This window comes from Engraulis encrasicolus, chromosome 24 (genome assembly GCF_034702125.1).
Source record: "Engraulis encrasicolus isolate BLACKSEA-1 chromosome 24, IST_EnEncr_1.0, whole genome shotgun sequence".
NCBI lineage: Eukaryota > Metazoa > Chordata > Actinopteri > Clupeiformes > Engraulidae > Engraulis > Engraulis encrasicolus.
In genome coordinates, this window is record NC_085880.1 from 42267511 (window position 1) to 42281195 (window position 13685).

At 43.2% G+C, this 13685-nt stretch overlaps 1 protein-coding gene across 1 annotated transcript in view; it reads left to right on the forward strand.

Annotated features, from left to right (window-relative positions):
• LOC134440941 (dystonin-like) overlaps positions 1-13685 on the forward strand; it is a 235715-nt gene that overhangs the window by 78565 nt on the left and 143465 nt on the right. The window contains exons 10-21 of the mRNA XM_063191098.1: positions 367-533; positions 3592-3704; positions 4019-4125; positions 5418-5537; positions 6817-6912; positions 7217-7344; positions 10551-10644; positions 11032-11186; positions 11509-12139; positions 12786-12914; positions 13013-13090; positions 13296-13457. Coding sequence (XP_063047168.1) covers positions 367-533; positions 3592-3704; positions 4019-4125; positions 5418-5537; positions 6817-6912; positions 7217-7344; positions 10551-10644; positions 11032-11186; positions 11509-12139; positions 12786-12914; positions 13013-13090; positions 13296-13457 — 1980 coding nt within the window. The remainder of the gene's footprint in view (positions 1-366; positions 534-3591; positions 3705-4018; positions 4126-5417; positions 5538-6816; positions 6913-7216; positions 7345-10550; positions 10645-11031; positions 11187-11508; positions 12140-12785; positions 12915-13012; positions 13091-13295; positions 13458-13685) is intronic.

Sequence of the window (13685 nt, forward strand, 5' to 3'; positions counted from 1 at the left end):
GGGAAATGAGAGGCCTGAAGGATGCGTAGCTGGTGGCATAGCTGGGTAAATGAGGGGGAGGGTAGAATAAACAAACAAACAAACAAAATGAATGGGTTGTGTGTGGAGGAGAGGAATGTAATGTAGAGGGATGTAGAGGAGTGTATATTGGAGTGTATATGAATAGTATTATATGTGGATGCCTGAGGATGATTATGTGTATATGTGTGAAAATGGTGTCTATACAGTGTGTATAGCAAATTAGATGTGTAATACAAGATTTAACCTGATGGAACTGAACAGTCTGATGTGAAAACAAATATCCCTATGGGACAATAAAGACTCTAATCTAATCTAATCTAATCTATCTATCTATCCATCCTCCAGATCTCGGACATCCACGTGACGGGAGAGTCCGAGGACATGACGGCTAAGGAGCGGCTGCTGCTGTGGTCTCAGCAGATGACGGACGGCTACGTGGGCGTCCGCTGCGACAACTTCACTACCTCCTGGCGGGACGGAAGGCTCTTCAATGCCATCATTCACAAATACAGGTGCAGTGGGAATCATCATCATTCACAAATACAGGTACAGTAGAGATCATCATCATTCACAAATGCTGCACTGTTGATTCAGTTGGTTGCAATGCAATTTCCCATTCGCAATCAACTACAGTAAATTACTGTAAGTCAACAAGGTTAAACTGTCTAGCGAGTAGATTAGAGTAGAGTAGATTAGAGTAGAGTAGAGTAGAGTAGAGTAGAATACAGTAGAGTACAGTAGATTAGAGTAGAGTTACTTCATGTATCCCAAAGGAAATTAAGGTGTCAAGCAGAACATAATACAAGATGCACATAATATGCATTGCAAGACTCTTTCAAGAAATACACCTCTATAGCTGTGATGGCAACAGGAGAACAAGCCATTTCCTTGGAAGCCATTAAGTTTTAAGGGGCACTATTCAGGATTTACGAGGTTACTCAATCTTCTTTAGATAGTTGAATGATATAACTATATGGTGAATGGATGTTTGGCTTGTGCCAGATCGACAGCCATGGGCTAACAAGTCTAGGCTACTGAACATTTAGCAGTAAGCGCAAAATCCTCAAATAAAAAACTTGACTCATATACCACATTTACAACATGCGCTGTCTCAACTCATTTGCTATTGTAGATGTGGTATAATTTTTAATTGCACTGTCGTCACCACAGTAGTATTATAATGACTGTGTTTTTAACCATAGCGGTTGTTAGCGTAACCACATAACAGCATGAGCCCCTAGGCCCAGCCTTCCCATTTAGCAGCGTGACATCTATGCTAAAGACGACTGTAATTACGCAGTGCGGTGTAATAAAGATCCTGATGCCTAATAATAAGGATTGGGATAAGAAATCTGCTTGACATGTTAATGATGTGGTTTGTGTGTTCCATATGGTAGAGGTTTTACTGTAGTGAAGTGAAAAAAGTGAAAGTGTGAGCTCAACTGGAAAACTCCAGCTCCCATTGTCATTGTGACACAGCACTCCACAGCACGCAAGTGCACACTGCACACAAGGAAATTGCATTTATGCCTTACCCGTGCAAGGGGGCAGCCCCCAATATCGCCCAAAAGGGAGCAATGACGATGGTACCGGTAATTACGCAGCGCCGTGTAATAACTGTCATGATGCCTAATAATAAGGATTAGGATATGAAATCAGACTTGACATGTTAATGATGTGGGTTTGCGTTCCATACGGTAGAGGCTTTACTGTGGTATAGTGAAAAGTGAAAGTGTGAGCTCAACTGGAAAACTCCAGCTCCCATTGTCATTGTGACACAGCACTCCACAGCATGCAAGTGCACACTGCACACAAGGACATTGCATTTATGCCTCACCCATGCAAGGGGGCAGCCCCCAATATCGCCCGAAAGGGAGCAGTGACGGCGGTAATTGCACAGTGCGGTGTTATAAGTGTCATGATGTCTAATATAGACATAGACTTAGACTTAGAGACTTAGACTTATGTTTATTGATCCCAGAGGGAAATTTAGGGTAACGACTGCCACCATGTGTGCCCCCCCCCCCCAAAAAAAAAGGTTGTGGGTTTGTGTTCCATACGGTAGAGGCTTTACAGTAGTACTGAATACCGTGCTGACTGCTTGTGAGCCTGGTATTGTGCTCCCTGAGTCTGAAATGTCTATGGTTGGCCACAATGACTTTTATATTGATGTGACATTGTGGAGTGAGAGAGTTGGGCTGTGTTTTGGGGTGAAGCTATACTAAAAGTAGTAGCTTTGTCCTAGTTACCCTAACAAATTGTGACAAAACGACACCTTATGTTCTCTTTGTCTCATTCTCCGGTGCTCTCATTCTCCTGTTCCCTTGTTTGCTCGTTTCTTTTCTGCCTCTTCTCTGTTTTTCTTTTTTTTTCTCAGCCTCTCTCTCTCTCTCTCTCTCTCTCTCTCTCTCTCTCTCTCTCTCTCTCTCTCTCTCTCTCTCTCTCTCTCTCTCGATCTTTCTCTCTCTCGCTAGCTCTCTCTTGTTTGTTTTCTTTATATTTTTCTCTTTTTCTTGGGCTATCTCAGTCTCTCTTTCCCCCCCCCCCTCTCCCTCTCTCCCTCTCTCTCTCTCTCCCTCTCTCTCTCTCTCTCTCTCCCCCCTCGTTTGTTTTCTGTCTTCATAGTTTCTTTTCTTCTCTGCATGGCCACTAGTGCTGTTTCCCATCAGGGGGTCGTGTCATGAGCTCAAGTATGCATAAGCAAGCGCTTTGGTCTGTAAACAGCCGCCGGCTTTTGGGTGCGAAAAACTTTCCATCGACTCAAGCACCACCGCTGTCTCAGAGGACTAGCGGACTAGCGAACTAGCTGACCTCCAAAGTAAACACATTATTGACTTGGCAAGGGCCCTTTGGGTCAACCAAGGCATTTCCTTTGTGAGTTAACTATTTCCCAGAGGGACTTTGGGTTGACTTCCTTAGACCTCATTTTTGCTGTCCTCAGGGAGGAGAAGATTCACCAGTGTGTTGATGCTAAAATTAGCAAAGGATATACTTAGTATATGCTTAGCAAATTAGCAATGGATACACTGTATGAATCAGCATGACACAGCGTTCCAGTCATTGCTATATGGCCTTTGGTGTAAAATAGCACACTAAATATAGCAGTTATAAACTGCCAATGCCTAGTGTAGGCCTCCCACTGATAAGGTGATATCATAACTGTGTAAAACCGCAGTTACATTTAATGTATATAAATAAATCATGAACTGAAATAGACAACAAACTGAAATACACTACTAAACACACTGTATATCACTCACAGCAATATGAAAAATGAATAGGATCATATAATAACTTCATGACCAGGAACATCACACGGCATTATAAATTAGCTGTTACCAGCATGGCAATTACCAAGTCGTAATGTATTACTCAAGGCTCCGTGCACTGTCATAGTAGTGTAATACAATAGGAGTTAACTTTCACTGTCTATTAAGGGGCTACTGTGCATTAAGGGGCTACTGCTCAGAGCAGAATGCATGTCCCTGACCACTGACCTCTCTAAATGCTGAATGTGCTGTTTGTAATGTGGTGACTTGTGTAATGTGTTTGTTCTTTCTCTGACCTCAGACCTGACCTGATAGATATGAGCAGAGTCTCGGTACAGACGAACAGGTCCAATCTGGAAACAGCATTCGGGGTAGCCGAGCGACTTGGAGTTGCTAGGTTACTAGACCCAGAGGGTAAGTAAAGGGACCTCCCTCCACTGTAACTCACTCCTGTCATGTTGTCTGCAAATCAATAAATTAATGTTCAAACATATATTGACTGGAGAAAAAACATTTTGGGTGTACATAAAATGTATTTGTGTTTTGTTTATGCTTGTGTGTGCGTGTGGCTGTGTGCGTGCGTGCGTGCGTGCGTGTGTGTGTGTGTGTGTGTGTGTGTGTGTGTGTGTGTGTGTGTGTGTGTGTGTGTGCGTGTGTGTGCGCGCGCATGTGTGTGTGTGTGTGTGTGTGTGTGCGTGCGTGCTTGCATGTGTGTGTCTCTTCATCAGATGTGGATGTACAATCGCCAGACGAGAAGTCTGTCATCACCTACGTTTCAACACTGTACGATGTCTTCCCTAAAGCACCGGAGGGGGGCGAGGGTATCAATGCAAATGTAAGTACCCAGAGACGTCATTTTAAATCCAGCCTTCTCAAACCCCCACATCCATCCTTACAAATTCCGCTTGCAAAGACTCCATTGCTCCAAATCAAGTCAAGTCAAACCTATTTCAACTGGAAGTAAACTGTAATCAACCATGTGATTTATTGGTTATGAGTCTGAGAAAACTGTTTACGTATACTACCGTACAATAGTAAGACACATGTGGTTTGGATACATTCAACCTTGCTCTTTGGTGACAGAACGGCAGGGAGAATGTGGTGATCAATCATCTTTATGGGCTATCTGTGAGAAGTCGTGATGCCAAACCACAGTGTTTGCAGTGACACAGCCTCTTAACCCATTTCAGCCTGATGCTGCGTACGCTCCTCATTGACCTAGGCGCCTGGAGTGACATAGATGCTGCATGCAGGCTCTTGAGATTTGCGTTTTTTTAAATAAAATGTGGGTATCTTAGAGCTCAATGAACACATTTTAATGCAAGCTGTTTGTCCTAGCTTTTAAATGCAGCCGATTTCATGTTGAGGTTGAGATATTTAGTGTTTTTATAGGCTGAGGGCACCTTTCCCCAAAAAGGGCTTAGGCATTCAACAGGCATTTTTTTTACAGGTGCCTTAGGCTTAAAGTCCAAGTGTTGTTCTTGTTCTCGTGTATTTAACCATGCTCCATAGAGTGGCATGATATCAACATTGGGATGGAATCTCTGCATGCCATCTTATTGCATTCGACAGCAATCTTTTTTACATGAGCATTTCTTTAGGTTTCTTTGTATTCAAGTAAAGTAGACCAATCCCCTGTGGCAATGTTGGCTAACATTTGAAACATGTATAACCAACAGCGACAGATGCCTTTCTGATGGTGGCATCTTTGTTTTTTTTTTTGGTTGATCTCTGCCAAGGAGTGCTGCCAAAATGTTTCCCCAAGGGGAACTGTCATGTTGTAGCAGTGGTATCTCTACCACCTTGCATGCGGTAGAACTGCTGAAGAGGCGTTCTTTGACTTTATGCAAAAGAGTGACTCTTGTTTTGATACCAATCAAAAAACATTGGTCTTAATCCAGACTCGCTGTAATGTGAGGTTGGGTCATGTGTTAGTGTGTTTTTTCATTTTCCGAAGAAGCGTCTACTGACACATGTCTTGTCTTCATAAATCATATTTCATCCTTTATTATTATGTAACCGTCTTCGCAGGTTTTACAACCATACCTTTTGCCATCATCATACAACACATGTTTTTTTCTGTCTCTCTCACAATTAAATTGTCTTTGGTTTTCACACCTCAAACAGGATGTTGACATCAAATGGGTTGAATACCAGAACATGGTGAATTACCTCAGCCAGTGGATCAAACACAACGTGGCCATCATGTCTGACAGAACATATCCCAACAACCCTGTGGAGCTCAAGGTGAGGAAGGATGTCTGTGATATGCAACTAGCTTCAATGTGCCCTTGGGAACAATAATGTAACTCTAGTCTACTCCTCTATTCTACTGTTCTCTACTTTATTGTACTATATTCTACTCTATTCTATTCTGTTCTATTCTATTCTATTCTATTCTATTATATTCTATTCTATGCTCTACTCTGTACTCTACTCTACTCTACTCTACTCTACTCTACTCTGCTCTGCTCTGCTCTACTCTACTCTACTCTACTCTACTCTGCTCTGCTCTGCTCTACTCTACTCTTCCCTACTCTACTCTACTATACTCTCTACTCTACTCTACTGTAGATGCATGTTTTGAATAGTGGGTATTTTTTAATGCGTTTACATATAAACACACCATGTGGATATAAAAATAAATAAAACGAACATTTTGACAGGTGCATTTTATGTAGCTCCCTAAAGCGGATATTTTTTTTTTTTACTTTTTTTTTTAATTTAGAGGTTTCCAAAATTCTGTTTAGGTGTAAGCAAGAGGCCCAAACCGATGTGTTTACAAGCATATGTATATACGTACTTCTAAACAGGGTGTTAGTGAAAGGTTTGTATTCTCTTGTATGGTGGTTATGTAACACTGTGAAGCTGCAGGCCCAAGGGCCTCTTTTGATTTAAACTGAGAAGCTTCAGCTTAACTTGGCACTCATCTGTTGTTGTAGATAGAAGCCTGATTGTTATAGCCTGTAGCTACGTTTGAGTCTGTCATGATTGTTTTGCTCTCAACTTAAGCTGAATTAGAGCTAAGCTAGATAAAACCATGCACTAAATAAATGTAGCACATCTAAGATCAATGAAAAGATCATAGAGAAGGTTTTTTATAATGCTCTATCACCTCTGTTTAAATCATTCAGCACATCGCTGTCTGAGTTTACAGTAGTTACGGCCATGGATGTTCATGGATTCAGCGTTGGTTGAATATGTGATTTTAGCGTTGGTTGAATATTCGTTTGCCTGGATTTGCTAAAGGCCACATGCTATCCATGACAGAAGGTATACTGTAAGTAGCTTCTACATCAGGATTACTGCAGTAATGCTGGAACTGAGAAATCTGCTCATCCCCTTATCCATCAACTTCCACTTAAAAGGTCAGGATTGTACAGGTAGATGTTAAAACCTGCTGTACAATCCTGACCTTTTAAGAGGAAATTGATGAATAAGGTGATGGACAGAATGATTAGTCTGTTTTGTTGTAGGGGGATGTTTTGAATTGTTTTTTTTTGTCTCTTTCTCTCTTTTTTTGCAGGCACTTTACACACAGTATCAGCAGTTTAAAGAAGGTGAAATTCCACTGAAAGAGAATGAGAAATCTCGAATACAGAAGTTGTATAAAATGTTGGAGGTACGTGCTATACACACAGCCCAGATACTGCTCAGAAATCTTTTGAATAACTGTGTATGAATCTTTTTTTTTGTCAAAGTATGATTTTTTAAAGAACACTTTGTTAGACAATGTAATCTTTTTACCCTGTTTGTTTGGCTGTCTGTCTCTATGTCTGTCTGTCTGTCTGCCTGCCTGCCTCTCTCTCTCTCTCTCTCTCTCTCTCTCTCTCTCTCTCTCTCTCTCTCTCTCTCTCTCTCTCTCTCTCTTTCCTCCTCCCACCCTCTCTCCCCCTCTCTTCTTCTCCTGGGGGGTGGGCGGACAGGTGTGGATCGAGTTTGGTCGTATCCACCTGCCCCAAGGCTGCCACCCCAACGACGTGGAGAAGGAGTGGGGCAAGCTGATCGTGGCCATGCTGGAGAGGGAGAAGAGCCTCAGGCCTGAACTGGACAGGTATGCATTACTACTGCAGGGGTGTGGCACAGGGGGGTAACGTCTGACCCAGACACCAGGGCCCCGTGTTTATAGGGGGCCCACACTGGCCCGAGCTGGACAGGTATGCATTACTACAGGGGCGTAAAGTCTGACTGAGACACCAGGGCCCCATGTACGTATATACAGTAAGGGGCCCACACAGTGGACAGGTATGCACTACTACAGGGGCGTCGTACGCACAGGGGGGTAAAGTTTGACCCAGACACCAGGGCCCCGTGTTTATAGGGGGCCCACACTGGCCGGAGCTAGCTACTACAGGGACGTCTTACGTAGTCTACAGGGGGGTAAAGTTTGACCCAGACACCAGGAATCCGTGTTTATAGAGGGCCCACACTGGCCGGAGCTGGACAGGTATGCATTACTACAGGGGCGTCGTACGCACAGTACAGGGGGGTAAAGGCTAACTGAGACAACAGGGCCCCATGTACGGATAAAAGGGGGCCCACATAAAGTCCGATTTATGTAGATACTGTATATGTCTAGGGGGGGTCCATTGGGGCTGGATACACAGGGCCCCATGTATATACCCCACACAGTCTGATTTATGAAGATATATGGCTGGGGGGGTCCATTGGAGCTGATTGTACATAGGGCCCTCAATTTGCTGCAACTCCCCTGGGTATGTATGAAGTAGGCTGGGGCTGCTACCACCACTGCTGCTGCTGATGCTGATGGTGGTGGTGGCGCTGTAGGTGGTGTTACCTTTACCCCTTTTCCTGATTCCTGATTTATGGCCGTCACTCTGCTGCTATCTGAGACGTACCTGACGGCTTTTTTAGTCAGCCGTTGATTAAAAATGCAGAAAATGAGCAGCTGCCCTGGTGGTGAGGCATCAGACACTCTCAGACAGCTGGTGGGGATGGTCACACTCCTGCTCCTGTACATGGCATTTCTGAGGGGTTTGTATACATACATATTTGCTTTTCTATCTATCTATCGCTTATGCAATTGTCTTGTTTTGAGCAGTTGGGCATCAATATGATTGACATGCAGGGGTCGAGGTATGTGGTATGTGGTTGGATGCTTCTGGCATGTTCCTGGGACGAGTGTTGTTGACTATCTGTTATTTTTGACAAGTGTGCTTGTACGGAAGCAGGGCCGTTGGAGCTTTGGGGAAGTTTATATGTACAGTATAAGTCACTGGCAACACTAAGGTAACAAGTAGGGTATGATATACTGCTTTTATTTTTTTGCTAAGTTCATTTTAGTTGTTACAGTAACGTTTTTAACTTGAAAAGAAGTTCCATCTTATATTAAATCTAATAATTTTGGTCATTTGAATAGCTAAGCAAGCATTTTTACTCCCTGCACATTTTTATCACTGTGATTGTTTTTGATGAGTTTTCTCAGACGTGCATTCCACAATATCTGCAGTTGAAATATTTGTGGTTGTTGAAACATAGAGTCAGCTAGCTGTGATGGTCCAACATCGATTTTGAACGTTTGATTGTACAGTCTCCAAGAATGTCCTTAATTTTTTATTCATTTAATTATTAATTTAATAATAGTCTTTGATTTTTATATTTTGAACAAAATTAGGAACATTCATTTGCTTTTATGTGTTTTTTGTTGTTGTTTTCAGACTCTCTTGTAGTTTTCCCCTACAACAAAACAAACACAGCTGCATGCTTTTTTTTCTTTTTCTTTTTTTTTTTTTACTAGACTTTGCTTTTTGGGAACCACCCAATATTTTGGGTACTTTTACAGCTGATGTGTCATGCGGATTCGTGTGAAAATACCATCCAATTGGATTGTTAAATAACAAGTGTCAGTAATTGGTGACAATTACAGGTGTTGGATGGTGTACCAGCCTTCATCCACACCCCTCCTGTGCAAGCTGTAAGTGTTCAAACCTGCAGCAAATCATCCGCCAGAAAAAAGATGACATATGAGCTTCAACCCTTAGGGGTCTTTCTTCCCTCTCTCCCTCCCCTTCGCAGGGGTGTGTGTGCGTGTGCATTTGTGTGTGTCTGGGTGGGTGTGTAAGGGTGGGTGTGTACGGGGTTGGATCCAGATTTTTTTGTTTTTGCGTCCTGCGGGAGCCTTCGTTTGGGCACGTAGGTAAAGGGGGTGTGAGCCTATAAAGGGAGAGACGCTATCGACGCCTGCAACCACAGCTGCCCTTGTTATACAGTCAGGGGACACTGGTGGCTGGCTGACTGCCTGGCTGGAAGCTGGCAGGGGTGTGCTGGGTTGGCAGGGGAGCGCCGGGATTGAATGGAGGTGCAGGTTGTTGGTGTTGCAACAGCAGCAGCTGGTTGGTCAGTGTGAGGTCTATGCGCGTTTGGCAGCTGGTTTGTCGGTGTCAGTGTAGTACCATAGTACTGTAGCACCATAGGTGCACGTTTGGCAGCTGGTTTGTCGGTGTCAGTGTAGTACTGTGGCACCGTAGGTCTACGCGCGTTTGATTCTCTTCCCCTGGCTCTCACTCGGCTACCATGAGCAGCAACCTGGTGTATTGCGGGAGCATCTCGTCCGTCAGCAACAGCACACTAGCCAGCATGGGCTCCTCGCAGGACAACCTGCTCTCCTCCACCTTCGAGGCCCACACCAGCACACCCATTTATCTCAACAACAACTCTGTGTTTGGGCCCAGGTGAGATAGAACACACATGCACACACACACAGAAATGGAAGCACTCCTGTGTTCCTAAGCTGGTTCCACTTGCAGCATATTTGTGCAGAATAGTTGTGTACCTTCTAAAATACAGTGACGTTTTTATTGGACCCTGTGCCTCTGGAAAAGGAGGTTTTCTACCTGTCAGTCAAATTTTGTACCTCACAGATCACCATGTTGTACCTGAGGGGGTACAATATATTAAAAAAGTATGTAAGTACTGTATGTACATAATTGCTCTGCAAAAACGTACTGCCGTCATGACAAGCTTGGGTCCAGAGTTAAGTGTGTCCATTTCTCTGTGTGACAATGTGCAAGTCCAGCTGTGCTGATGGAGAGTAGGCTACACTGTAGAGGAATACTGAGGCGTCATGTTTAAGCCTTTTTAAACTTTGCTCTTTTTATGAATTTTGTTTTGTGGTTCTTTTTGTATGTGCAATTCAGACTGGAAATGTTTTGGTTTTTTTACTTTTGTTTTTTAAATGCTTTTGTAATATTTCTCTTATGAATTTTTCTGTTGTGTTTCTTTTTTGTGTGTGCGTTTCAGACTGGAAATGTTGCAGCAGATTGCCAACCGGGTGCAGCGAGACTGTGTGTCAGGCGAGGACAAGCTAGCTCTAGCACGCACGGCTCTGCAGTCCGTAAGTAGAACATATCATGAATGTAAACATTTTTCCAGTGGTCAGAAAGCTACCAAATGCATCTAGATAGGCTTACTGTTTAAGGCTTCAATACTATTCAATACTACTTCACTCTCACTCAAATGTGGAAATATTTAAACTTCATTTCAGACACAGTTCTATACAAAATAAATCAAGTGAAACAAAAAATGTTGGCATGATATGAGAGCTATGAATTTTTTTTTTTTTTTATCTGTGCACGTTGAACAGGATGCCAAGCATATGGAGTCTGGTATTTCAGACACAGTTCTATACAGCATAACTAAAGTCTTGAGGACAAAAAAGATAACAAGAAACAACTTTTTTTGTATGATATGAAATTTATTTTTTTATGTTCCTGTTTAACAGGATGCCAAGCGCCTGGAGTCTGGTATCCAGTTCCAGAACGAGGCTGAGATCGCCGGGTACCTGCTGGAGTGCGAGAACCTCCTGCGACAACAGGTGGTGGACATCCAGATCCTGCTGGATGGCAAATTCTACCTGGCCGACCAGCTCGTTCAGAGGTTGGTAATAATATGACGCTTTTTTCCCTTTCTATTTATCTCTAGATAACAACAGAAACAATAATTATGATAATAAACAACAGTAATAGTAATAGCAACAACAACAACAACAACAACAGCAACAACAAAAAATATAATTTAATAATTTAATATTTTTTCGAAATAAACACATTTATTCTTTTTTTTTAAACTATTTTTATAATTATTATTTAATATATACCTACATTATTGAATTTGAAATACATTTTCTTTATGAACATTTGTAGAAAATGCAAATTATTAAATGATTAAAATATTTCCTGTCTCCTCCACTCATCTCCAGGGTCTCCAAGCTGCGTGACGACCTGTTGACCTTGCGGTCGGAGTGCTCGTCGGTCTACAGCAAGGGCCGCAGCGCGCTCACCACCGAGCAGACCAAGATGATGATCTCTGGCATCACGCAGAGCTTAAACGCCGGCTACTCCTCCCCGAGCCTGAGCGCCGGCCTCACGCCCTCCTCCCTCACCCCAGGAGCAGGAGGAGCAGCAGGAGTAGTAGGCGGCTTCTCCTCCTCCAGCCTCCAGACGCCCTGCCTCACCCCCGGGGGACTCACGCCAGGCATGACCCCCGCCATGACCCCCGCAGGCCTGCAGACCGCCTCCGTACAGACCTTTATCAGCGGAGGTGGAGGTGTGGATGCAGGGATGGGTGGCGGAGGTGGAATGGGAGTTGGAGCAGGTGGCATTGGAGCTGGTGGCATCGGAGCGGGTGGCATCGGTGGCATGGGAGGTCTCGGAGGCGTCGGCGGGGTGGTCGGAGGCGTTGTCGTGGGCGGCATGGACATGGCCCTTCAGCAGCTGAAGCAGATGCAGCTCCGGAAGCCGCAGCTCAAGTCGTCGGACCCCAACCAGAGTGAGGAGGAGGCCAACATGGCATACGTGCAGGACCTCATCAGCTGGGTGGAGGAGATGCAGGTGAGGAGCAGAGCAGAGTAGAGTGGTGGAAAGTGGTTATTTTCATTACTACACGACCTGTAGACACATAGGCCATCATTGATACTGCTTGTCCCTAGTTGTTGTTGTCGGTATGACTTTTGCCATGGCAGTAGAATTAACATCGGAGCAGTGGACACAATTTACAGCACTTACCATTTCTTGTGGGTTTCTATACTGCACTACATACAATATTATGTACAACTCCAGTGATTCTGGTTGTCTGCTGATACAATACAGAGGGTAAAGGCCTGTTCTCATCTACAATGATAACTATAAAGAGAGCTACAACTTAAACTTTGTAAAACTCATGATAATTTCAGTGAATCTAACAATAAGGACAACAACATGCTAAACAATATAGTTGGGATCACTTGGCCAGTGTGAATATCTTTGTAGTTATAGTTATAGTTGTCGTTGTAGATGTAAACAGGCCTTTAGGGTATAGCAACAAATTCATGTGCATACTCCTTTTTTTGCAACCCTCTGAGTTCTGTACTTGTTATTCTCTCCTCTATGTTGTTCATATCCCACTAAATCTACTACTACTCTATCCTACTACACAGTTTCTTCCTCTTATATGTTGCATCTTATTTACCCCCTCTTTCTCTCCATCTCTTTCTTCAAGGTCCAACTGGACAAAGCGGAATGGGGAACTGACCTACCGAGTGTGGAGTCACATCTGGAAAATCACAAGAGTGTCCACCAAGTGATCGAGGAGTTCCAGATGAGCCTAAAGGAAGCTAAATTAAACGAGGTACAACATGGATCAATACTGTATGTTCCCTCCCAAATGATAGTGAGTAATTTACAATGTTTGCAGTGTGAAGTAATGTGTTGTCTCACATTCCACAGATTCAGATGAACCAACCAATGAAAGCCAGTTACTCTGAGAAGCTCAGCCAACTGGAAACCCTATATGGAAAACTTCTGGTAAATGTCCACTCCATTATTTTAGTTATTTTGCTGCTGTATCAAATGGCTGTATTCATAAACCCTTAAACTTACAACACTTTTATTGTATGAAACAGCACAGGGTCAAACCAAAATGAGTTAACAAGATATTATAATGACTATAAAGACCAAATAATAATAACAGCAATAGTAATAAGTAATTATATGTAATGTTGTCCCTCAGAACTGTTCGAGGGACAGGAAGAAGCACCTGGAGAGTCTCCACGACTTCGTTTCCAGGGCGACCCAGGAGCTGATCTGGCTGAACGAGAAGGAGGAAGAGGAGGTGGCCTTCGACTGGAGCGACCGCAACAGCAACGTCTCCAGGAAGAAGGAATACCATGCCGTACGTCCTACCTTCTTATCATGAGATGAAAGTTCACAAAACACAGTACACCGAATGCTGTTCTTCTTTCTTTCTTTCTTTCTTTCTTTCTTTCTTTCTTTCTTTCTTTCTTTCTTTCTTTCTTTCTTTCTTTCTTTCTTTCTTTCTTTCTTTCTTTATTTCTTTCTTTTTTTAAGAACAGGATTCATTGTTCTGTGTTTTCTGAACTTCCATCATTGATCAAGTTTT